Below are 25,066 nucleotides of genomic sequence, written 5' to 3'. Positions count from 1 at the left end.
ACCAACATGAACATAAACAGTACCAATGGCCTCATCCTTCTCCCCTCTCTGGCTGGACAGGATGGAAGGTCACTACTGAGAATATATATAGATATATGTACAACGTGGATCCCTCTAGCAGCTGGGCTCAGACATTCAGTCCCCTGGATCCCAGTCTTCTCATTTGCTGGCATCTGGACATACAAGCCCCTGAGGCTACAGTCCTACTCCAGTTGCTGGTACAGTCTGTCTTGCGCACACACATAGCTGGCCAGGACTCCCCTAGTCCCACAGCCAATCCCCTTGTGCCGTCACCCCTAGAGATACACAGGCACTCTCGCACTCAGAGCTGGCCCTTAGAGACCCACTCACTCCCTTGCTCCCAAGCCACTTTACCTACGTGTCATCTAGACTGGCTTGACCTTTGCTAGCAATCACACACTCACTCACACACCTTCATTCGCTACAGTCACTGGCACCACAGACACAGGGGCCCTCTGACCCATGGCCTGGCTCCAGTTGCTCACACTCACACCCCTATACACACACGGACACAGAATAAAGACCCCTCACCTAGGAAAAAATTAGAAAGGAATTAAACAAGAAAATAGGACAGACTGCGTTGATCAGGCTCAGGGCATAGCCAGAGAAGCATACTGACCAGCAAATCATTTACACACAACTGGCCCTTTTTATCCCCTTACCCCTCCATTTTTTATGCAACCCCTGGGCATAAAAGGTGATATTTAAAGGTCCCTTCCTACCCAAACCGTTCTATGATTCTATGATTCTATTTTCCCACTCTTGTTCCTCCCAGAATCACGTAAACCCCTCCCTTGTCCTACCTTTGGTTCCTCCCCTAAACATCTCATAAGTTCTGTGCGATCCCAAACTGCTTTTCCCCTGAATCACAAAATATGTCCCACCCCTAGCCAGCAACCCCCTCTAGCCCGAAAGGTGATCTGGAGAGCTGCTCCCGATGACTCATCATGATGGGTTTCACGCCTGGACAGTGGCGCTGAGGGCTCTGCTTGGACAGCCCTTGGAGGTACCCTGACAAGGTGTTTGTTCCTCAGGAGTCCTTGATTTGGGTTCCCGCCTTCCATTGTGCACCCCATGCTCCTCTGGGCTTGTGCAGATGGGCCTTTGATGGGCTGATGGCCCCTGTGATGGACCTGGCAGTAGCCCAACAGGGTATTATTTGGGGTCCCCCTCCTGCCATTGTCTCTCTGAGCTCCTTTGTGGCTGTGCAGATGAGCTTTATCACACAACCTAATGTCACCGAACATCGGGAATAGAACTCCTTAACACTGGGTGTATTAAAGAGCAGGCATTACTTTATTCAGCACCAGGTGCATGGGGGATCTCTCCGCCTAGCATGCACACTGTATGCTGCATCAACCGTCCCTTATATGGCTCTTCGATATACATATTCATAATAATTTCTTGGAATAATCATACATATTCATTATATTTCTAAGAACTAATTATAATATTTGCATAGTCTTTCATGCATGCATTTTGAGTCCTTAGGAGCATCTACAGGTGTCTTAGGTGGTCTCTGGTGGTCTCTTGTGGTCTTTGCAGGAGGTGAATTTTTCTTGAACCTTTGGGCCCTTCTCCTTATATGGTCATAAATTGGCTCATCACTGCCATTTGCTACAGTTTTGGTTGTCCTTGTCTGGTTTCTGCTAGTACTTATCTATCTCACGATGTGCTCGTTAACTGTGGCCTTGTATGCTTGACGTATGCTTGATTAATCCAGCCGTTTATCTCTCAACTATTTACAACAGTAGCGGCTCTGGAAATTGGAACTAGAGGCAAATAACTCATCTCAGGGCTGAGGCTCTGACCCTGAATATCACATTACAAATCAGGCTGGTCAGCAACCTAAATCTTTCTGAAGGCAATCACTAGAAGTAAAGATTTTTCCAGCTAGCATAACTTTTCCTTTCTGTTCTCCCATGTGGGTTTGCTCCTTGTCTGTTCAAAAAGCACTGGGAGGACTTCTGTGTATATATATATTACTCATGATGTTGTGAAGTCTGTTCTTGTTTGTGCCTTGTTTGGCAATGTTTTTCACCTGCACTTGTTGGGATCCTGTAGGAGATAGGAAACACAAAGAAAAGAAGGCAGTAAATGCACAGTTTGTGGCAGTACCCTGCAGCCTCTACTCCTTCTTCCTTTATATCTAGATGATAAGGATTTTACTCTATTTTTCTTTGGCTTGCTTTTTTGTTATTGTTGTTTCTGATGTTGAATTAGTGAGTAAATCTCATTTCCAGGGAGTTTGAATCTCACTGCCAGAATTTACATGTATTTCAATGGAAACATGCCATGATAAGAAATCTCTGCTGTTCAATGAGAAAGAAAAAGCCTTTAGTCCTTTGGCTGTTTTTAGGAAAACCAAGCTGGTCAACCTGTTAGAGATAAACAGGTCATTCAACCACTTTGTTGCTTTTCTGTATGTATGTTTTCTAAGTTATTTATTTGCATATATCAAGTACAATGAAGGTACTATATAAAACATGTCAGCCAGTAGAATGCTTGGTGATGTTGCATAGGAAATGCCCAATAAGCAATCAGTTTAGACATATTGTAAGATTTCTGTTCTTTGGGGGAATAGAAAATTAATAAAGAGGGAAAGGGGAAGATCAAACTACTGAACCCTTGATTCACAGAGAGAGTGAGACCAGTGTGGAGAGAACATATTAATGCTTTCATTTCAGGTCCACCTTTGAGACACTGCTGTTAGAAAAATAGGGCTGCTAGCAATTTGGAAACAAATTTAAAGAGAACCTTCTCTTGAAATGAGAAATACAAGCTAACACACTGCTATTTTATATGTTTGATATATATATTGGTTCAGTCACAAAGGGACTTATAAATTACAGCTGTTTCACTTAACCTCTGGCTTCCTGCCCATTTTTCATGGTTCTGGCTGTAATGGGTTTGGTCACTTACCCTCGGTAGGGTTACTGAGAAGTTGGAATGCTTATCCCAGCCATTCTCACCATTGAATACTACTTGCAATGTGGGCTGCAAAGCTAGGAAAGGCTTGGTCATATTTTTTAAGTCATCGATGCAGTTAATTGCACATTGTTCAATGTGTTTGTATCAGAGTCCATGATGGGAGGGTGGCCTTTGATTTAGATAAACAACTATCAATAGTTGAGTGGATCAACTGGTGGTGTAAATGTTTCTCCCTGAGTTCATTAGAGTGTGAATGTCTCCCTGAGTTAGCCAGACCAGCATGGGGGGAGTGAACATGTGGCTCAGCCCAACAGAGAGTATAAAAACTAGACAACTAACAAAAGAATTTCAAAGAGAGCAATGGGCTTGAGCTGGTTTCAACACACATATTCCTTCCCAGTGATTGGGGGTGCCCAGCATCGTGATGGTGAGCATATTATAGAGAAGAAGAAAATTAACACCATCCCAGCCAGACCCAGCAGTTAGTTACAAGGAGCCTTCAATTTTATTTTTGTTATATAGACACATTAATAGTGAGAGCAGAGAAGATGCAGAATGAAAGGCTGTAGTTGTTGTGATCTATATAACTGATTAGAGACAGTGCATAACTTTGTCCAGCTGTTATTAATTTGATGTAATCAGTTACAATGAATTGAAGAAAAATCACTAGAATAGCATCTTCTATCTAAAAGAACTTATACAGCGTGGACAATGAACAGCCACCTGTCAAAAAAATGACCAGTTTTAAAGGAAAGTGTTATCACAGTTATCAAAGGACTTGCAAGAGTTCTGTTGTAAAATTATTTCCTTTCATATCCAGTATTTGTTCTGTAAATCTCTGAGTAACATCAAGAGGTTTAAGCAGGGCTTAGTCAAACTGAAAATTAAGAGATGTGATCTATACTGAAAAGAAGATTGGTCTGGTGATATGGCAGATGTTTGAAGTGTTGCATTTTATATGAAAATAAATAAATTACCTCTCTTTTTTATGGCTTAATCATTTTAGTTCCATCTGAAATAACAATATGTTACTTGATTTGGTGATATTTCTGATCCCATTACACTGACCTTGTCACTCCTATTATTTACAAGTTTTACTTCAGCTCTGGAGGAAGTTTTGGACATCAGCATGAAAGATGGTTTCTCTGGACATAGGTAGTCTAGTTCATCAGTTAATACAACTGAGTGTGACTCTTAAAATTGATCTGATCCTGTTTTACTTTTTGCAAAATCAATTTCACACTGGGAATCTCGGAGGTTTGTCACATGCAGTAGGCAGAGGCTTTCAAGTCCCTGCAACCTGATGAACTCCAAAGGTTTGAGGAGGCAAATTTGGGGGTGCTGTGAATGACAAAGGCTTTAATAATTTGAATGAGAGACTAATTAGCACCAAATACATGCAATACAATCACGTCTATAACAATATACTTTCTATTAACACTGAAACAGAATTCCCAGCATGCTATCAAAGCTGTTTTCCCTCCAATTTAAAATGCTTTCTTTGGCAGAATTTTCAAATTCTTTAGGCTATTTTATGCCTAAATTCTTGTAGTAGGGCTGTTCATCTACTGTGTCAGAACTCACCAACAGTGCTGAATTGCTGGTATGTACTTTTTACATTGCTAAAAGCTACAAAGTTATTACTTACAGAAGCAATGAATTTGTATTTTATGCTTTCAGGAATGCTGGCTGTCATTAACCGCCTCAACGAGTTGAATTACTTGAGTGAGTTCAATAACATGTAGGCCTTAGGTCTGAGTGACAGGTATCACTGGGGTATCATGCTAATGCTAAGCCACAAGGAAAACTCTTTTTTATTGATACAAAAAGAAGGGCAGAATTGGACCTTAAGGAAGAAATGGGTATATATTGAAAGATGTACACTAATTTTCAGTATAAAATCACATGCATGTGACATATGTTCTATAAATTTTGGCTCTTTGGAATATTTTCCAATGGCACTATTTTCACAAGGCTGAATTCTCTCCATCATTATGTCTAAGGTGTGGGAGGTCATTTCAATGTCTACTTTTCCTCTTTGATGTAAGACAGAGAAAACTGACTTGCAGAGGGTTCAAAACTTGTCAAAGGGTTAGTGAAAGAATAACCTTTTTTCTTTGACCAATGAGAAGGTTTGAACCAAGAACAGTCATTAGTTGATCTAGGAAACTACTGATACATCTTCTGTTCATGTCACATAGGATGCATTACCTGAAATGTCTATAGCACGTAAGTGAATGATTTGTTACTTAGCAGTGATTGTGCCTGCGTGGAAAATGAACAGTAGAGACCTTAGCTGGAAAACAGCCCTCTTCCCTACCTTTTTTTTTTTTCTTTCCAGAATATTTCTGGATTACAGAAGCATTTTGAATGTGTGTGTGTTGGATCTTTAGAAATCTGTATGATAGCATTTTTAATAGTTTGTGAGACATAAAGGAAATGTACTCTTGACCAGAAAAAAGTTTGGTGATGCAGTCTGAGGATACCTTCATCCTGATACTACAGTCTGTTTTGTCCACACCATGTTGTCAAATGAAGGTCTTCTCAAAAAGGTACAATGCTAGACAGGAAGTTGCACTTGCAGAAACAAATAAAAATGAGAGCATGAAGCCACTCATCCCCCTGACACCATTTCACTCTCTGTGGCTTGTCTTCCATCTAACTATCCTATGTTCCCCTCATTGTTTTCTGAACTCCTCTTTTTTATCCAAGAGGGGATCTACTAGAAATCAGTGACCCTAGTTAAACAACACCTCTAGCTATTTCTACTATACTTAGCTATTTCGGATCTTGAACCTAACTATTACCAGATGGAAAGGTTTTTAGGAGTAGTTCCAGTCCAAGCTTTTCTTGATAGAAATAGGTACTTCCACCTGAGCACACCACACTGGTGCTCAAACTTGAAGGACTGGGCACTGTCCCATGGTTTATACTGAGTTGTACCGACTTCTCCAGATGAAATAAAGAGAAAATCTTGAGGAGCAAGGTTATACGCAAAAGTGAGTTAGAGTTAACAAATTGTGTTTGTGCTTCACAGTCCATGAATCCCAGTGTGCTGATGGAGAAAATGAGACCTTTGTGCAGAAAGCTTGTGGGCAGACGCAGAACTGGAATCAAAGTCTCTTTATTTCTACTTCTGCCTGATTATTGGCAGAGCTGTAAAACTTTGAATATCTATAAGAAAGCTGATCTGTGTGAGAATGATAATCAGTAATAGATGCAAAAGGAAAAAACATTAGAAGTAGGGTAACAATAAAATGATCTTCCTTTACATATCCCTCCAGCTTATGGTAGCCAGCAGTTTAAGGACTGGTCAGGAGAATCATCCAAAAGAGTATGTTTTAGATACTTTGATTAGAGAAATTGATGGTCTCTTTCATTAAATTATCTTTTAAACTCATCTTTTAACTCATCCATGTTAAAGAAATTCCTTTAGCGTACTGTATGAATCTTCTGAATCTCCTACAGTTGCCTTTACCATTTTCTATTCTGAATACTTTCGTGTTATCTACTAGTCCCCTTTTCAGGTCATTTTCCTGTATGCTAAACTGTTCACAGTACCTGTAACCTTTCCTGCACTGTGTCGTCGGCTTCATAGCTCAAAATAAATTAATGAAGAGTCTCCTTTACATAGAATCATAGAATGGTTTGGGTTGGAAGGGACCTCTGAAAATCATGTAGTCCAACCCCCCTGCCATGAGCAGGGGCATCTTCAACTAGATCAGGTTGCTCAGAGCCCCATCCAACCTGACTTTGAACACTTCCAGGGAGGGGGCATCTACCACCTCTATGGGCAACCTCTTCCAGTCTCTCACCACCCTCATCATAAAAAATTTCTTCCTTATATCCAATCTAAACCTACCCTCTTTCAGTTTAAACAGAGCCTTCTCTTCTCCAGGCTGAACAACCCCAACTCTCTCAGCCTTTCTTCAGAGGAGAGGTGTTCCAGCCCTCTGATCATTTTTGTGGCTCTCCTCTGGACCCGCTCCAACAGGTCCATGTCTTTCTTGTACTGGGGACCCCAGAGCTGAATGCAGTGGGGTCTCACAAGAGGGGAGCAGAAGGGAAGAATCACCTCCCTTGACCTGCTGGCCACGCTTCTTTTGATGTAGCCCAGGATACAATTGGCTTTCTGGGCTGCAAGCGCACATTGCCAGCTCATGTCCAGCTTTTCATCTACCAGTACTCCCAAGTCCTTCTCCGCAGGGCTGCTCTCAATTCCCTCATCGCCCAGCCTGTATTCGTTTGGGATTGCCCCGACCCAGGTGCAGGACCTTGCACTTGGCCTTGTTGACCTTGAGGTTCAGGGGCTTGAGAGGTGTGGGAAGAGAGATTGCCAAAGAAAATGGAGGCAAAACAATGGTTGAGTACCTCAGCCTTCTCCATGTCAGTTGTCACCAGCTCTCCTATCTTATTTAGCGGGGGGTACATTTTCATTAATCTTCCTTTTCTGACCAATGTACCTCTAGAAGCCCTTCCTATTATTCTTCACATCCCTCACCAAATTCAGCTCCAGCTGTGCCTTAGCTTTCCTAATACCATCCCTACACATCCCCCTCTATTCTTCCAAGGATACATGTCCCTGGTTCCACTGCCTGTGCATTTCCTTCTTACCAGGAGGTCCTTACTGAGCCATGCCGGTCTCCTGCCCTCCTTGGGGCACACATGGGAATCGAGAGTGCTTGCACGCTAAGAAAAATGTCCTTAAAGAGCTGCCAGCTCTGTTCTGCTCCTTTATCCCTGAGGGCAGTTTCCCAGGGGGTCCCATCCAGTAGCCCCTTAAACAACTGAAAATTTGCTCTCCTAACATTCAGGGTCCTGACTACTCTTCACCTGGCTCATATCCCTCAAGATTGTGAATTCCACCAGGGCATGATCACTGCAGCCCAGGCTGCCACCAATCTTGAAATCTCTAATTAATTCATCCCTGTGAACAACAGGTCCAGTAACGCTTCTCCTCTGGTCGGGCTATCACCTGGATTAAGAAATTATCATTGACGCACTCCAAGAGTCTCCTGGACCACTTAAAGCTCACTGTGCCGCTTTCTAGTGTATGTCAGGGTGATTGAAGCCACCCAGCAGGATCAGAGATTGCGAGATTCCTGTAGTTGAGGTAAGAACACTTCGTTTACAGGCTCCCGTTGGTCTGGTGGCCTGTAGTAAACACCAACCACGAGGTTTCCTTTGTTGGCTCAGCCTCTAATTTTTACCCATAAGCTCTCAACCTGTGCATTGCTGTTTTTCAAAGACAGCTCTGTGCCATCAATCCATCTTTTTATATAGAGGGCCCCCCCCCGCCTTCCTTGCCTGTCCCTCCTGAACAGTTTATAGCCATCAATTGCAGCAGTCCAGTTGTATGATGTGTCCCATCACACTTCAGCAATAGCTTTAGATAGTAGCTTTCTAGCTGCACAGTGGCTTCCAGCTCCTCCTGCTTGCTACTGTTACAAAAATTTGCAACTGGCCCGTGCCGACTGAGAGGCTAGGACGCAAATTATAGAATTATAAGGGTAATTCTTTTATTCATGTGCATGAGGTGTCCCAGCCAAATTGGGGCACCCCAAATGCGGTTTTACACAGGATTCTTATACCCTTCAAGCATTCAGGTACAAAATGATTTGACTAATCACTGACACCCACAATACTGATTACTAATCATAGTAAATCTTTGCAAAGAAACTATATTTCTACAGCATTCTTGCTGCTTGTCTATTGATCCAGATGTCCCTGGAGACAGTCTTGCTATGGTTATTTACCTATGATGCCAGATGATGCTGGGAGGGGTTCAAAGAAGGGCTAGAGGGGCTAGGATGCTGGAGTTATCTTGATTGTCCAGGGGTATCTTTTATCCTTCATGGACAGCTCTAAGCTTCCAAGAAGCAAAGTCCTTATTTCCAGGGCTGGGCTGTCCTTTAGTTTGCTTTACTTAAGCATGAACAATACCAAAGTCTCCAGTAAAATTCCACTACCTCTGACAGACAGACTGCCCACCCTCGGGCCCTTCATCCACAACCGTCCGGAATCCATTGGTCAGGCCCAGGTGAGCAGCACGCTTCTCGCCAACAATCATTAAACGCCCAAGAAGCTGGAGAAGGAAGTACAAAGCCATAAATAAATAAAATAAAAAGCCACACACAAAGAGGGGAGAGGGCAGGAAGGGAAGGAACGAGAGCAGAGAACCACCCAGAGAAACCAGTTAGCCAATGCCTAGCAATTCAACCATTGCGCTTCAGATTACTGTCTGCCCGCCTGCAACTGACTTTTTCCAAGCAAAGCTACAGAGACCGATTACGCACACTATAGGGAAAGAAAGAGCTATGCAATTTTTTTCAAGCTAGACAGTAACGGACTACGGAACAGCCACAGAAGCTAAGTTTGTCTCCGGGTTAGAGCCCCCATTATACCTTCAGGCAACATAAGCAATTCTGGTGGAAAATAAACTTTAGGCTGCCTTTTGCGTGGGTTTACAAAGCCTCTGAACTTGACTTTTATAGCTAAAAGCGAAGCGTCCAGCACCTCTCAACCAGCTTTGCCCTTCCTCGCCCCTGACCTGCCAAAAACCCCGAGCCCTCTTCTCCGTATTAGAAGAAGTACTACCCCTCTTACTCTAAACCATGACAATAGGCATCAGACGGCGCTCCAGAACAACACTGCGTTTTGCACCAGAAGTACGTACCCAGGGGTGAGCGTTGCTTTATATCACTACTTTTAGTCAAAAAGCTCAATTCCGTTACAAGCTAGAGGCAAAAGATGATAGCGCCAGAAAACCCAAAATAGCCTACCGTGCCCCATCAAGAGGAAAAGAGGGGATGGGAAAGAGTCTCGTAAATTAGGAACTAATTACAGGTACAGTTCAGCGTACAGAAAGCTTCCACGGTACTTACAGATTCACCAGAATCTTCTGCTTCAGATAACCTGACAATTGGCTCCTTAGGCACGACTAGGAAAAGCGTCGGCGCTTGGGGTGAAAGATCACGGAACGCAAGGCACTGGAGGAAGAGTAAACAGTTAAAACGCAATTGGCTTCAGAGAAAGGCAATAGCTTAAGCAGATCAACATGCCCCACTGAACTCGTACAGAAGCAGATTACCAGATACCCCAAACACAAGCCGAAACGTTGATTTTTTCTTACTTTCTATGCACAAAATACAACATGTTTACAGAGCCCCCTCCAGAAGCGGGATTCAGCATGCAAGATGATGGGGGCAAGGAGACGGGCCAGTGTCGTGCCATTTGCCAAAGCAGAGGGAAGGAGCAGTCACTCAATGTGAGGGATCAGCAGACTTCGTTTATTAGAATACCATCATTACACTTTATAGGTTCCTTAATTAGCTCATACATATTACAAAAGCCAAGCTCCTTATTGGTTAGTAGCCTAAATGCCAGCCTTTACATACACATCTTGTTTCTCCCAACATTTACATACACATCTTGTTTCTCCCAACACCCTGTTTCCTCCAGCTGCCGTTCCCTTTTGCTAACCACAACTTTCTTGTCGGCTTTATGCCGGAGTAAACAAGGTCAGTGTGTCCTTGCACTTTATTAGTTCTCACACCAGCTGTTTTCGCCACTTCTTGAGATCCTGCTGACTTATCAATTCTATGTTGACATGCCTCTGCTCAGCCAGCCAGTCTCCCACAATTCCCCCGTTTTTATTTTGGGCTAGCCAAGCGTCACTAGATATACGTGTTATTAATCGTTTAATACAAGACAAAGCACAACTAAACAACAATAATCCTATAATCACTATTATTAGTATTAATATTAGGCTCTGAAATATTCCCTTTAACCACCCTCCTAGGCCTAGCCAATTAGTTAGCCCTTCTCATTGGTAGCTGCCGGCTGGTCTCGCCGATCTGTGCCTCCTCCTTATCCTGGGTGTTGTTCCGCTGTTGTTGTTCATCACGTAGTGAGGCTCCTTCTTCTGCTCAGGGAAGGATGGTCAAGGTCACCAGCCGTTTTTGTCAGCATATCCCTGCTACTGTTAAAAACATCGGTTGCTCAGGGATACTAGATCGTGCCCCTGCTGTACCAGCCACTCCTCCACAGGCCAGTACTTCAGATTAGCGGCCGCCAGTATGTTTTAGTTTGGGTTGATCATTTCCTAAGCAGTTTTTCTGTTCGATGTGGTCCACACAGAGGCAGGAGACAGATGGCTTAACTGAATCAGCAAAGAACTGAGCAAAGTGCAAGATCAGCGGCCATTCATTTTCCACGGTACAGGGAGCTCAAGTATTGAACAAAAGCATAATCGCAGGAAGCCTGCAAGTGCGGAGTACGAGTCTGTCTTCTATACCGCACGTAAACCCTACCTTCAAAAGCAGAAGACATCCCTAACTGTTAATCTTCAGCATTTTAATAAAAAAATTATACGGGATACTAACTTAAAGTTAACACCGTGTAGGTAACGGCTGCATTTTTTCCCCACAGTCCAAGCAGCTCACTCTAGTTCCTAGCACGTTGTGGTGCACCAGCGTCCGTGAACCTTGCAAGCACGCCGTTATCACGGTCCCGCTTCACCACAGAAACAAGGTCTGGGAAGCTTTTGCAGCCTGCAGGATGACCGGTTTCTAGATTTTTTTTTTTTCTTTTTAAGAAAAATAAGGAAAGCTGTAACTCTTTGCTTTAATAATCCAGTTTGGGGGCTCAGAACCAAAGCCTAGCACAGCAGAGCTGCGAAATCTCGATAATGCTATTAGGCGGCACGTCAAGACCTGCATTTCTCCTATGCAGAACTAACTCATTACGGTCACTACTCAGACGTTCACTGTTTACACACCCACCCCACCCCACCCCCCCTCTGGAATCCCCGAGGAGATTGACTGCGTGTGCTTAATCTAAGGTTTCAAGACTATCATCCTACACGAGGTAGGACCGCTCCCATCCCTCGGCAGCAAACTTTGCACGACTTGCAGCGCCAAAGGGATATCACGCGGCAAACGTCTGCGGCTGCCACCGAGCGCGTTACCGTCAGAGGCCCTCCTCTACGCACGCGCGCACGCGACACGGCGGGGCTGGGAACCGAGGCGAGCCGGACAGCACCAGCAACCCAGTACGCGCCGCGGCAGCCGCGGGGAGGGGGAGGGCACCGAAGAAGCGCGATGCTTTAGGGATGGTGCAGTAGAGAGCGCCACAACCCAGAGAGGCCCCGTCCGTCCTCCGTCCCTCCACCCGCCCTGCCGCCCTGCCGCGCTCCCGGGCACCGCGCAACGGGTCCTCGGCTCAGGGTGCCTGCGAGCGCGGGGGGAGGGGGGGAAGGGAAGAGGAACCGCGCACAGAGCAAAGCCGCGGCTACCTCCTCGTCCTCGTAGATGACGCTGGCGGGGAAGCGCCTTGCCGATGAGCTTTCCGAAGACAGTAGCGGCGCCACCGGGCCGGGCGGCCCGCGCCCCAATAATCTCGTCAGCCACGACAACGCCCGTTGTCGCCCCCGCGCTTCCTCCACTCGGCCAGGCCCTCCGCGGCGCCCATTGGGCCGCCAGATCGCCGCCGGCCGATCCCGCGCCTCGATCGGCTGTCTCGTCTGTCGCTTTCGCTTGTCCCCGCCCCCTTGGCGGGTCCGCCCTCGTCGACCCGGTGCTTACCGGGGCTCAGGGAGTTTGCGTGCCCTCGGGGCGCGGAGGGATCCGACCTGGGGGGTGGAGGGAGAAGACGTCGGGCGCGTCCGCGGAGGGGCTCGTGCCGTGCAGTGCTGCGACCCCGTGGGCGGGCAACGAGGTCTCGGAAGAGGCTGTTGTGGCTAGAAGTACTGTTTATTGTTATTTATTACCGCATCAAGTCCACCCCAAACGTGCTTGTGGCTTTTTGGTGCTGCTCCCTCCAGTCAAATGACTGCTTTGGCCAGGGCAGGGCAGGGCAGGCCTTAACTTTTCAGAACGTTTCGCAGAACCAACAGAAGTTGCTCTAAATTGTTCCCTGAAAGCCCCACTTCAATTGCAGACGTTTCCAAGCTGCACGCCTCCTGGGAGAAAAGAAAGTACAAAGCGCGTGTTCAGCACCGGTGGCTCGAGGGCTGGAGGGCAGATCAAGATAGGATTTGCGCTAAGCTGGGTAGGAGGCTTTTAGAAAAACAGGCAGCGCCCCCAAAGCTGCCCAAGGGTGGTCTGCGGTGCCCTGCCCCCCCGGGGGTAGTGAGCAATTTGATTGGTCCACACAACTCTATTGTCACATATAGAAACCCTGCTTTCCTCTATATCGGGCTAAGGCTATCCTTAGCCGCCTTTGCGGCAAGGGCACGTTGTCGGCTCATGTTCAACTTGGTGTCCACCGGGAGCCCCCCACATCCTTTTCTGCAAAGCTGCTTTCCAGCCGGTCGGCCCCCAGCATATACTGGTGCATGGGGTTGTTCCTCCCCAGGCGCAGGACTTTGCACTTCCCCTTGTTGAACCGCGCGAGCCTCCCATTTCTCCAGCCTGTCCAGGTCCCTCTGGATGGCAGCACAACCCTCTGGTGTATCAGCCACTCCTCCCAGTTTTGTATCATCAGCAAACTCGCTGAGGGTACAGTCTGTCTACCCATCATCCAGATCATGGACGTGGGAACAGCGATTGCCAGTGAAAACGGAGGAAAAACAATCGTTGAGTACCTCAGCCTTCTCCGTGTCGGTCGTCACTAGATCTCCTGCCTTACTTATCGGAGGGGGGTGGGGGTGGCGTACGTTTTCTTTAGTCTTCCTTTTCTGGCCAACGCACCTGTAGAAGCCCTTCTTATGATTCTTCACAGCCCTTGCCAAATTCAGCTCCAGCTGTGCCTTAGCTTTCCTGATCCCATCCCTACACACCTGGGCAGCATCCCTATATTCTTCCCAGGATGCGTGTCCCTGCTTCCACTGCCTATGCGTTTCCTTCTTGCGCTTCAGCTCGACCAGAGGGTCCTTACTCAGCCATGCCGGTCTCCTGCCTTCCTTGCCTGATTTCTTACGCGTGGGAATCGAGAGCTCTTGCGCGCTAAGAAAAACGTCCTTAAAGAGCTGCCAGCTCCCTTCTGCTCCTTCTGCACAGTGGCTTCCAACTCCTCCTGTTTGTTACCCGTGCTGCGTGCATTGGTATAGAGGCACTTCAGTTGGGCTCTCGACCGCGTCGCCTTTTTGGAGGATCAAGCCCCAATTCCTTTGCGGCATTTCTCAGGTGTTCCCCTGTTGGTCCCTAAACGCATCAGCAGCCCCTGGCTCTTCTCTGTTGCTCAAAACTCCATCCCCTTCCCCCGCTGAGTCTAGTTTAAAGCCCTCCTTGTAAGTCTGGCCAGCTTGTTGGCAAAGACCCTCTTGCCCCGCTTGGTCAGGTGAATCCCATCAGCTCCCCAACAGACCCGGCTTCTCAAAGGTAGAGCCATGATCATAGAAGCCAAAACCTCGCGTACGGCACCAGCTACGCAGCCAGGCATTCACCCGTTCAATTCGTCTCCTCCTTCCTGGACCCCTTCCCCTGACTGGGAGGATAGAGGAGACCACCACCTGTGCTCCTGATCCTTTTAACATTGCTCCGAGGGACATATAGTCTCCTTGGAGGGTTCCAAGTTGCCTCGTCAGACCCTACACGGAATAGCAGGAGCGGATGATAAGCTGTAGGGTTCACCGCGCTCGGCAGCCTCTCGGTGACGCCACGAATGCGAGCTCCTGGCAGGCAGCAGACTTCTCTAGAGAAATCGTCTGGACGGCAAAGGGGTGCTTCGGTGCCTCTCGGTAGGGAATCTCCAATTACTAATACCTTACGTGCTTTCCTGGTGGCACTGGTTCTAATGCGGGTGGGTAGTTGGGTCAGCTTTGCATGGTTGGCTTGTCCTGGATCCTGTCCGTTACTCACGGGCTCCTCAGACTCCAACCCCACAGCATCCTGTCTGTTACGCAGGGAGGACTGTCGTGGTTTAATCTCAGTCGGCAACTAAGCACCACGCAGCCGCTCGCTCACTCCCCCCCACCCGGTGGGATGGGGGAGAGAATTGGAAGAGCACAAGTGAGAAAAAGTCGTGGGTTGAGATAAAAACAGTTTAATAATTGAAATAAAATGATGATGATAATAATAATAATACGATAATAATAATAATACACAAAACAAGTGATGCACAGTACAATTGCTCACCACCCGCCGACCGATGCCCAGCCAGTCCCCGAGCAGCGGCCCCCCCGGCCAGCTTTCCCCAGTTTATGTACTGCGCATGACGTCACATGGTATGGAATGTCCCTTTGGCCAGTTTGGCTGTGCCCCCTCCCAGCTTCTTGTGCACCTCCAGCCTTCTCAGTCAGTAGAGCATGGAAACCTAAAAAGTCCTTGGCTAGTGTAAGCATTACCTAGCAACAACTAAAACATCGGTGCGTCATCAACTTTGTTCTCATCCTAAATCCAAAACACTGTACCAGCTACAAGAAAGGAAATTAACTCTATCCCTGCCAAAACCAGGACAACACCTCAGGAGACGGGGGAGGGTTCTTCCTTCTACCCCGAGCACAGACAAGCGTCCGGTCTCCTTCGTCTCGTGAGCTACTTGTGTCAGTCAGCTCGAGGTTGGACTCAGGCTCACCTTCCTCTTGCGCGCCCGTGTCACCAAACTTCACCTGATCGCTTGGGGATACAGAAGAGATGAAGACGCCTCCCAGTGGGCATCTCAGATGCCTCAGCAACACCCTGTTCAAGGGCAACGAAGGATCGCCCTGCTTTCCCATGCCCATCTCCCTTTTTTAATAGCTGTTAAAGAAGGATGAAGTTTGCCGTCTCCCTGTGATGTAGTTTTGGTTTGGGTCTGGCTGGGATGGAGTTAACTTCCCCCATAGCAGCCCTCATAGTGCTGTGCTTTGTAGTTGTAGCTAGAAGGGTGCTGATAACACACCAGTGTTTTGGCTACTGCTGAGCAGTGCTCCCACAGCATGGAGGCTGTCTCTCCAACCACCCCACCCCCAAAGTCCAGTAAGCTGGGGGTGGGCAAGAGGTTGGGAGGGGACAGAGCCAGGACAGCTGACCCCAAGTGACAAAAGAGATATTCCACTGTGCTATGGAAGCACCACAGCTGCCCTTCAGACCGATTGTTTTCTCCTACCATACCCCTCCTCACCAGAAAAGGGATCTCAACGGGGCCTTATCACACAGCCATCGATGAAGTGCTCCAACGGGAGTTGGATGCTTCCAACACGTTGCACTGTGCCGAAACCACCCTTGCATGGCATGCCTGTAGCGTCACATACGGTATTTTCTAAAGTTTTAGCAGCAGCCTACACTGGCTTTATGTACATTTGCGTACCACTTCCAAAAAGTTTGCTTCCTACAAGACGCAGGGGACTGCTGAGCGGTTCCAGCGTCACGCTTCAAATGACTGGGCAAATCACTAGCTATCTACAGAACACTGTTAACAGACTGAAACATTCCACGTACTTACACTCCGGGGAGACACCATTTTAACTTGCAGAACTATTTCCCTCAGTAAGACGCGCGAGACAGAGATGATATCCCCATGCTAAGTCTTTATTGTGCAACTGCTGCTCAGAGCTTTTATTACCTTCCACAGACACGCGTCACAAAAAATTAGACATCAACAGTGGCTAGACTGACGGGCAACAGACGAAATCCATTCAGTGGCGATTTGTACACGTGCAGCAACTCTTGTGGTGCAAAAATCTTAGCCAGGCGGCCAGCCCAACTGACGGCCACCCAGAACGGGCAGACGTACGTGACAGACAGACTGCCCACCCTCGGGCCCTTCATCCACAACCGTCCGGAATCCATTGGTCAGGCCCAGGTGAGCAGCACGCTTCTTGCCAACAATCATTAAACGCCCAAGAAGCTGGAGAAGGAAGTACAAAGCCATAAATAAATAAAATAAAAAGCCACACACAAAGAGGGGAGAGGGCAGGAAGGGAAGGAACGAGAGCAGAGAACCACCCAGAGAAACCAGTTAGCCAATGCCTAGCAATTCAACCATTGCGCTTCAGATTACTGTCTGCCCGCCTGCAACTGACTTTTTCCAAGCAAAGCTACAGAGACCGATTACGCACACTATAGGGAAAGAAAGAGCTATGCAATTTTTTTCAAGCTAGACAGTAACGGACTACGGAACAGCCACAGAAGCTAAGTTTGTCTCCGGGTTAGAGCCCCCATTATACCTTCAGGCAACATAAGCAATTCTGGTGGAGAATAAACTTTAGGCTGCCTTTTGCGTGGGTTTACAAAGCCTCTGAACTTGACTTTTATAGCTAAAAGCGAAGCGTCCAGCACCTCTCAACCAGCTTTGCCCTTCCTCGCCCCTGACCTGCCAAAAACCCCGAGCCCTCTTCTCCGTATTAGAAGAAGTACTACCCCTCTTACTCTAAACCATGACAATAGGCATCAGACGGCGCTCCAGAACAACACTGCATTTTGCACCAGAAGTACGTACCCAGGGGTGAGCGTTGCTTTATATCACTACTTTTAGTCAAAAAGCTCAATTCCGTTACAAGCTAGAGGCAAAAGATGATAGCGCCAGAAAACCCAAAATAGCCTACCGTGCCCCATCAAGAGGAAAAGAGGGGATGGGAAAGAGTCTCGTAAATTAGGAACTAATTACAGGTACAGTTCAGCGTACAGAAAGCTTCCACGGTACTTACAGATTCACCAGAATCTTCTGCTTCAGATAACCTGACAATTGGCTCCTTAGGCACGACTAGGAAAAGCGTCGGCGCTTGGGGTGAAAGATCACGGAACGCAAGGCACTGGAGGAAGAGTAAACAGTTAAAACGCAATTGGCTTCAGAGAAAGGCAATAGCTTAAGCAGATCAACATGCCCCACTGAACTCGTACAGAAGCAGATTACCAGATACCCCAAACACAAGCCGAAACGTTGATTTTTTCTTACTTTCTATGCACAAAATACAACATGTTTACAGAGCCCCCTCCAGAAGCGGGATTCAGCATGCAAGATGATGGGGGCAAGGAGACGGGCCAGTGTCGTGCCATTTGCCAAAGCAGAGGGAAGGAGCAGTCACTCAATGTGAGGGATCAGCAGACTTCGTTTATTAGAATACCATCATTACACTTTATAGGTTCCTTAATTAGCTCATACATATTACAAAAGCCAAGCTCCTTATTGGTTAGTAGCCTAAATGCCAGCCTTTACATACACATCTTGTTTCTCCCAACATTTACATACACATCTTGTTTCTCCCAACACCCTGTTTCCTCCAGCTGCCGTTCCCTTTTGCTAACCACAACTTTCTTGTCGGCTTTATGCCGGAGTAAACAAGGTCAGTGTGTCCTTGCACTTTATTAGTTCTCACACCAGCTGTTTTCGCCACTTCTTGAGATCCTGCTGACTTATCAATTCTATGTTGACATGCCTCTGCTCAGCCAGCCAGTCTCCCACAATTCCCCCGTTTTTATTTTGGGCTAGCCAAGCGTCACTAGATATACGTGTTATTAATCGTTTAATACAAGACAAAGCACAACTAAACAACAATAATCCTATAATCACTATTATTAGTATTAATATTAGGCTCTGAAATATTCCCTTTAACCACCCTCCTAGGCCTAGCCAATTAGTTAGCCCTTCTCATTGGTAGCTGCCGGCTGGTCTCGCCGATCTGTGCCTCCTCCTTATCCTGGGTGTTGTTCCGCTGTTGTTGTTCATCACGTAGTGAGGCTCCTTCTTCTGCTCAGGGAAGGATGGTCAAGGTCACCAGCCGTTTTTGTCAGCATATCCCTGCTACTGTTAAAAACATCGGTTGCTCAGGGATACTAGATCGTGCCCCTGCTGTACCAGCCACTCCTCCACAGGCCAGTACTTCAGATTAGCGGCCGCCAGTATGTTTTAGTTTGGGTTGATCATTTCCTAAGCAGTTTTTCTGTTCGATGTGGTCCACACAGAGGCAGGAGACAGATGGCTTAACTGAATCAGCAAAGAACTGAGCAAAGTGCAAGATCAGCGGCCATTCATTTTCCACGGTACAGGGAGCTCAAGTATTGAACAAAAGCATAATCGCAGGAAGCCTGCAAGTGCGGAGTACGAGTCTGTCTTCTATACCGCACGTAAACCCTACCTTCAAAAGCAGAAGACATCCCTAACTGTTAATCTTCAGCATTTTAATAAAAAAATTATACGGGATACTAACTTAAAGTTAACACCGTGTAGGTAACGGCTGCATTTTTTCCCCACAGTCCAAGCAGCTCACTCTAGTTCCTAGCACGTTGTGGTGCACCAGCGTCCGTGAACCTTGCAAGCACGCCGTTATCACGGTCCCGCTTCACCACAGAAACAAGGTCTGGGAAGCTTTTGCAGCCTGCAGGATGACCGGTTTCTAGATTTTTTTTTTTTCTTTTTAAGAAAAATAAGGAAAGCTGTAACTCTTTGCTTTAATAATCCAGTTTGGGGGCTCAGAACCAAAGCCTAGCACAGCAGAGCTGCGAAATCTCGATAATGCTATTAGGCGGCACGTCAAGACCTGCATTTCTCCTATGCAGAACTAACTCATTACGGTCACTACTCAGACGTTCACTGTTTACACACCCACCCCACCCCACCCCCCCTCTGGAATCCCCGAGGAGATTGACTGCGTGTGCTTAATCTAAGGTTTCAAGACTATCATCCTACACGAGGTAGGACCGCTCCCATCCCTCGGCAGCAAACTTTGCACGACTTGCAGCGCCAAAGGGATATCACGCGGCAAACGTCTGCGGCTGCCACCGAGCGCGTTACCGTCAGAGGCCCTCCTCTACGCACGCGCGCACGCGACACGGCGGGGCTGGGAACCGAGGCGAGCCGGACAGCACCAGCAACCCAGTACGCGCCGCGGCAGCCGCGGGGAGGGGGAGGGCACCGAAGAAGCGCGATGCTTTAGGGATGGTGCAGTAGAGAGCGCCACAACCCAGAGAGGCCCCGTCCGTCCTCCGTCCCTCCACCCGCCCTGCCGCCCTGCCGCGCTCCCGGGCACCGCGCAACGGGTCCTCGGCTCAGGGTGCCTGCGAGCGCGGGGGGAGGGGGGGAAGGGAAAAGGAACCGCGCACAGAGCAAAGCCGCGGCTACCTCCTCGTCCTCGTAGATGACGCTGGCGGGGAAGCGCCTTGCCGATGAGCTTTCCGAAGACAGTAGCGGCGCCACCGGGCCGGGCGGCCCGCGCCCCAATAATCTCGTCAGCCACGACAACGCCCGTTGTCGCCCCCGCGCTTCCTCCACTCGGCCAGGCCCTCCGCGGCGCCCATTGGGCCGCCAGATCGCCGCCGGCCGATCCCGCGCCTCGATCGGCTGTCTCGTCTGTCGCTTTCGCTTGTCCCCGCCCCCTTGGCGGGTCCGCCCTCGTCGACCCGGTGCTTACCGGGGCTCAGGGAGTTTGCGTGCCCTCGGGGCGCGGAGGGATCCGACCTGGGGGGTGGAGGGAGAAGACGTCGGGCGCGTCCGCGGAGGGGCTCGTGCCGTGCAGTGCTGCGACCCCGTGGGCGGGCAACGAGGTCTCGGAAGAGGCTGTTGTGGCTAGAAGTACTGTTTATTGTTATTTATTACCGCATCAAGTCCACCCCAAACGTGCTTGTGGCTTTTTGGTGCTGCTCCCTCCAGTCAAATGACTGCTTTGGCCAGGGCAGGGCAGGGCAGGCCTTAACTTTTCAGAACGTTTCGCAGAACCAACAGAAGTTGCTCTAAATTGTTCCCTGAAAGCCCCACTTCAATTGCAGACGTTTCCAAGCTGCACGCCTCCTGGGAGAAAAGAAAGTACAAAGCGCGTGTTCAGCACCGGTGGCTCGAGGGCTGGAGGGCAGATCAAGATAGGATTTGCGCTAAGCTGGGTAGGAGGCTTTTAGAAAAACAGGCAGCGCCCCCAAAGCTGCCCAAGGGTGGTCTGCGGTGCCCTGCCCCCCCGGGGGTAGTGAGCAATTTGATTGGTCCACACAACTCTATTGTCACATATAGAAACCCTGCTTTCCTCTATATCGGGCTAAGGCTATCCTTAGCCGCCTTTGCGGCAAGGGCACGTTGTCGGCTCATGTTCAACTTGGTGTCCACCGGGAGCCCCCCACATCCTTTTCTGCAAAGCTGCTTTCCAGCCGGTCGGCCCCCAGCATATACTGGTGCATGGGGTTGTTCCTCCCCAGGCGCAGGACTTTGCACTTCCCCTTGTTGAACCGCGCGAGCCTCCCATTTCTCCAGCCTGTCCAGGTCCCTCTGGATGGCAGCACAACCCTCTGGTGTATCAGCCACTCCTCCCAGTTTTGTATCATCAGCAAACTCGCTGAGGGTACAGTCTGTCTACCCATCATCCAGATCATGGACGTGGGAACAGCGATTGCCAGTGAAAACGGAGGAAAAACAATCGTTGAGTACCTCAGCCTTCTCCGTGTCGGTCGTCACTAGATCTCCTGCCTTACTTATCGGAGGGGGGTGGGGGTGGCGTACGTTTTCTTTAGTCTTCCTTTTCTGGCCAACGCACCTGTAGAAGCCCTTCTTATGATTCTTCACAGCCCTTGCCAAATTCAGCTCCAGCTGTGCCTTAGCTTTCCTGATCCCATCCCTACACACCTGGGCAGCATCCCTATATTCTTCCCAGGATGCGTGTCCCTGCTTCCACTGCCTATGCGTTTCCTTCTTGCGCTTCAGCTCGACCAGAGGGTCCTTACTCAGCCATGCCGGTCTCCTGCCTTCCTTGCCTGATTTCTTACGCGTGGGAATCGAGAGCTCTTGCGCGCTAAGAAAAACGTCCTTAAAGAGCTGCCAGCTCCCTTCTGCTCCTTCTGCACAGTGGCTTCCAACTCCTCCTGTTTGTTACCCGTGCTGCGTGCATTGGTATAGAGGCACTTCAGTTGGGCTCTCGACCGCGTCGCCTTTTTGGAGGATCAAGCCCCAATTCCTTTGCGGCATTTCTCAGGTGTTCCCCTGTTGGTCCCTAAACGCATCAGCAGCCCCTGGCTCTTCTCTGTTGCTCAAAACTCCATCCCCTTCCCCCGCTGAGTCTAGTTTAAAGCCCTCCTTGTAAGTCTGGCCAGCTTGTTGGCAAAGACCCTCTTGCCCCGCTTGGTCAGGTGAATCCCATCAGCTCCCCAACAGACCCGGCTTCTCAAAGGTAGAGCCATGATCATAGAAGCCAAAACCTCGCGTACGGCACCAGCTACGCAGCCAGGCATTCACCCGTTCAATTCGTCTCCTCCTTCCTGGACCCCTTCCCCTGACTGGGAGGATAGAGGAGACCACCACCTGTGCTCCTGATCCTTTTAACATTGCTCCGAGGGACATATAGTCTCCTTGGAGGGTTCCAAGTTGCCTCGTCAGACCCTACACGGAATAGCAGGAGCGGATGATAAGCTGTAGGGTTCACCGCGCTCGGCAGCCTCTCGGTGACGCCACGAATGCGAGCTCCTGGCAGGCAGCAGACTTCTCTAGAGAAATCGTCTGGACGGCAAAGGGGTGCTTCGGTGCCTCTCGGTAGGGAATCTCCAATTACTAATACCTTACGTGCTTTCCTGGTGGCACTGGTTCTAATGCGGGTGGGTAGTTGGGTCAGCTTTGCATGGTTGGCTTGTCCTGGATCCTGTCCGTTACTCACGGGCTCCTCAGACTCCAACCCCACAGCATCCTGTCTGTTACGCAGGGAGGACTGTCGTGGTTTAATCTCAGTCGGCAACTAAGCACCACGCAGCCGCTCGCTCACTCCCCCCCACCCGGTGGGATGGGGGAGAGAATTGGAAGAGCACAAGTGAGAAAAAGTCGTGGGTTGAGATAAAAACAGTTTAATAATTGAAATAAAATGATGATGATAATAATAATAATACGATAATAATAATAATACACAAAACAAGTGATGCACAGTACAATTGCTCACCACCCGCCGACCGATGCCCAGCCAGTCCCCGAGCAGCGGCCCCCCCGGCCAGCTTTCCCCAGTTTATGTACTGCGCATGACGTCACATGGTATGGAATGTCCCTTTGGCCAGTTTGGCTGTGCCCCCTCCCAGCTTCTTGTGCACCTCCAGCCTTCTCAGTCAGTAGAGCATGGAAACCTAAAAAGTCCTTGGCTAGTGTAAGCATTACCTAGCAACAACTAAAACATCGGTGCGTCATCAACTTTGTTCTCATCCTAAATCCAAAACACTGTACCAGCTACAAGAAAGGAAATTAACTCTATCCCTGCCAAAACCAGGACAACACCTCAGGAGACGGGGGAGGGTTCTTCCTTCTACCCCGAGCACAGACAAGCGTCCGGTCTCCTTCGTCTCGTGAGCTACTTGTGTCAGTCAGCTCGAGGTTGGACTCAGGCTCACCTTCCTCTTGCGCGCCCGTGTCACCAAACTTCACCTGATCGCTTGGGGATACAGAAGAGATGAAGACGCCTCCCAGTGGGCATCTCAGATGCCTCAGCAACACCCTGTTCAAGGGCAACGAAGGATCGCCCTGCTTTCCCATGCCCATCTCCCTTTTTTAATAGCTGTTAAAGAAGGATGAAGTTTGCCGTCTCCCTGTGATGTAGTTTTGGTTTGGGTCTGGCTGGGATGGAGTTAACTTCCCCCATAGCAGCCCTCATAGTGCTGTGCTTTGTAGTTGTAGCTAGAAGGGTGCTGATAACACACCAGTGTTTTGGCTACTGCTGAGCAGTGCTCCCACAGCATGGAGGCTGTCTCTCCAACCACCCCACCCCCAAAGTCCAGTAAGCTGGGGGTGGGCAAGAGGTTGGGAGGGGACAGAGCCAGGACAGCTGACCCCAAGTGACAAAAGAGATATTCCACTGTGCTATGGAAGCACCACAGCTGCCCTTCAGACCGATTGTTTTCTCCTACCATACCCCTCCTCACCAGAAAAGGGATCTCAACGGGGCCTTATCACACAGCCATCGATGAAGTGCTCCAACGGGAGTTGGATGCTTCCAACACGTTGCACTGTGCCGAAACCACCCTTGCATGGCATGCCTGTAGCGTCACATACGGTATTTTCTAAAGTTTTAGCAGCAGCCTACACTGGCTTTATGTACATTTGCGTACCACTTCCAAAAAGTTTGCTTCCTACAAGACGCAGGGGACTGCTGAGCGGTTCCAGCGTCACGCTTCAAATGACTGGGCAAATCACTAGCTATCTACAGAACACTGTTAACAGACTGAAACATTCCACGTACTTACACTCCGGGGAGACACCATTTTAACTTGCAGAACTATTTCCCTCAGTAAGACGCGCGAGACAGAGATGATATCCCCATGCTAAGTCTTTATTGTGCAACTGCTGCTCAGAGCTTTTATTACCTTCCACAGACACGCGTCACAAAAAATTAGACATCAACAGTGGCTAGACTGACGGGCAACAGACGAAATCCATTCAGTGGCGATTTGTACACGTGCAGCAACTCTTGTGGTGCAAAAATCTTAGCCAGGCGGCCAGCCCAACTGACGGCCACCCAGAACGGGCAGACGTACGTGACAGACAGACTGCCCACCCTCGGGCCCTTCATCCACAACCGTCCGGAATCCATTGGTCAGGCCCAGGTGAGCAGCACGCTTCTTGCCAACAATCATTAAACGCCCAAGAAGCTGGAGAAGGAAGTACAAAGCCATAAATAAATAAAATAAAAAGCCACACACAAAGAGGGGAGAGGGCAGGAAGGGAAGGAACGAGAGCAGAGAACCACCCAGAGAAACCAGTTAGCCAATGCCTAGCAATTCAACCATTGCGCTTCAGATTACTGTCTGCCCGCCTGCAACTGACTTTTTCCAAGCAAAGCTACAGAGACCGATTACGCACACTATAGGGAAAGAAAGAGCTATGCAATTTTTTTCAAGCTAGACAGTAACGGACTACGGAACAGCCACAGAAGCTAAGTTTGTCTCCGGGTTAGAGCCCCCATTATACCTTCAGGCAACATAAGCAATTCTGGTGGAGAATAAACTTTAGGCTGCCTTTTGCGTGGGTTTACAAAGCCTCTGAACTTGACTTTTATAGCTAAAAGCGAAGCGTCCAGCACCTCTCAACCAGCTTTGCCCTTCCTCGCCCCTGACCTGCCAAAAACCCCGAGCCCTCTTCTCCGTATTAGAAGAAGTACTACCCCTCTTACTCTAAACCATGACAATAGGCATCAGACGGCGCTCCAGAACAACACTGCATTTTGCACCAGAAGTACGTACCCAGGGGTGAGCGTTGCTTTATATCACTACTTTTAGTCAAAAAGCTCAATTCCGTTACAAGCTAGAGG

At 48.6% G+C, this 25,066-nt stretch overlaps 2 protein-coding genes across 2 annotated transcripts; both read right to left on the bottom strand.

Annotated features, from left to right (window-relative positions):
* Positions 1-1,294: 1,294 nt before the first annotated feature.
* Positions 1,295-15,616, bottom strand: LOC143172249 (adenosine 5'-monophosphoramidase HINT2-like). Its single transcript, XM_076361474.1, is given in 6 exon segments — positions 1,295-2,079; positions 8,922-9,037; positions 9,837-9,941; positions 12,248-12,277; positions 12,279-12,541; positions 15,469-15,616. Coding segments are annotated over 6 exon segments (738 nt in total). The 3' UTR covers positions 1,295-2,003.
* Positions 15,617-16,382: 766 nt separating this feature from the next.
* LOC143172248 (adenosine 5'-monophosphoramidase HINT1-like) lies at positions 16,383-24,392 on the bottom strand. The gene is given in 5 exon segments (XM_076361473.1): positions 16,383-16,722; positions 17,522-17,626; positions 19,933-19,962; positions 19,964-20,226; positions 24,314-24,392. Coding segments are annotated over 5 exon segments (642 nt in total). The 3' UTR covers positions 16,383-16,557.
* Positions 24,393-25,066: the final 674 nt, after the last annotated feature.

The sequence above is a fragment of the Aptenodytes patagonicus genome, chromosome W (assembly GCF_965638725.1).
Source record: "Aptenodytes patagonicus chromosome W, bAptPat1.pri.cur, whole genome shotgun sequence".
NCBI classification, from domain to species: domain Eukaryota; kingdom Metazoa; phylum Chordata; class Aves; order Sphenisciformes; family Spheniscidae; genus Aptenodytes; species Aptenodytes patagonicus.
Note: the sequence above shows the minus strand (reverse complement) of the source record. Positions and strands in the feature narration are given on the sequence as shown.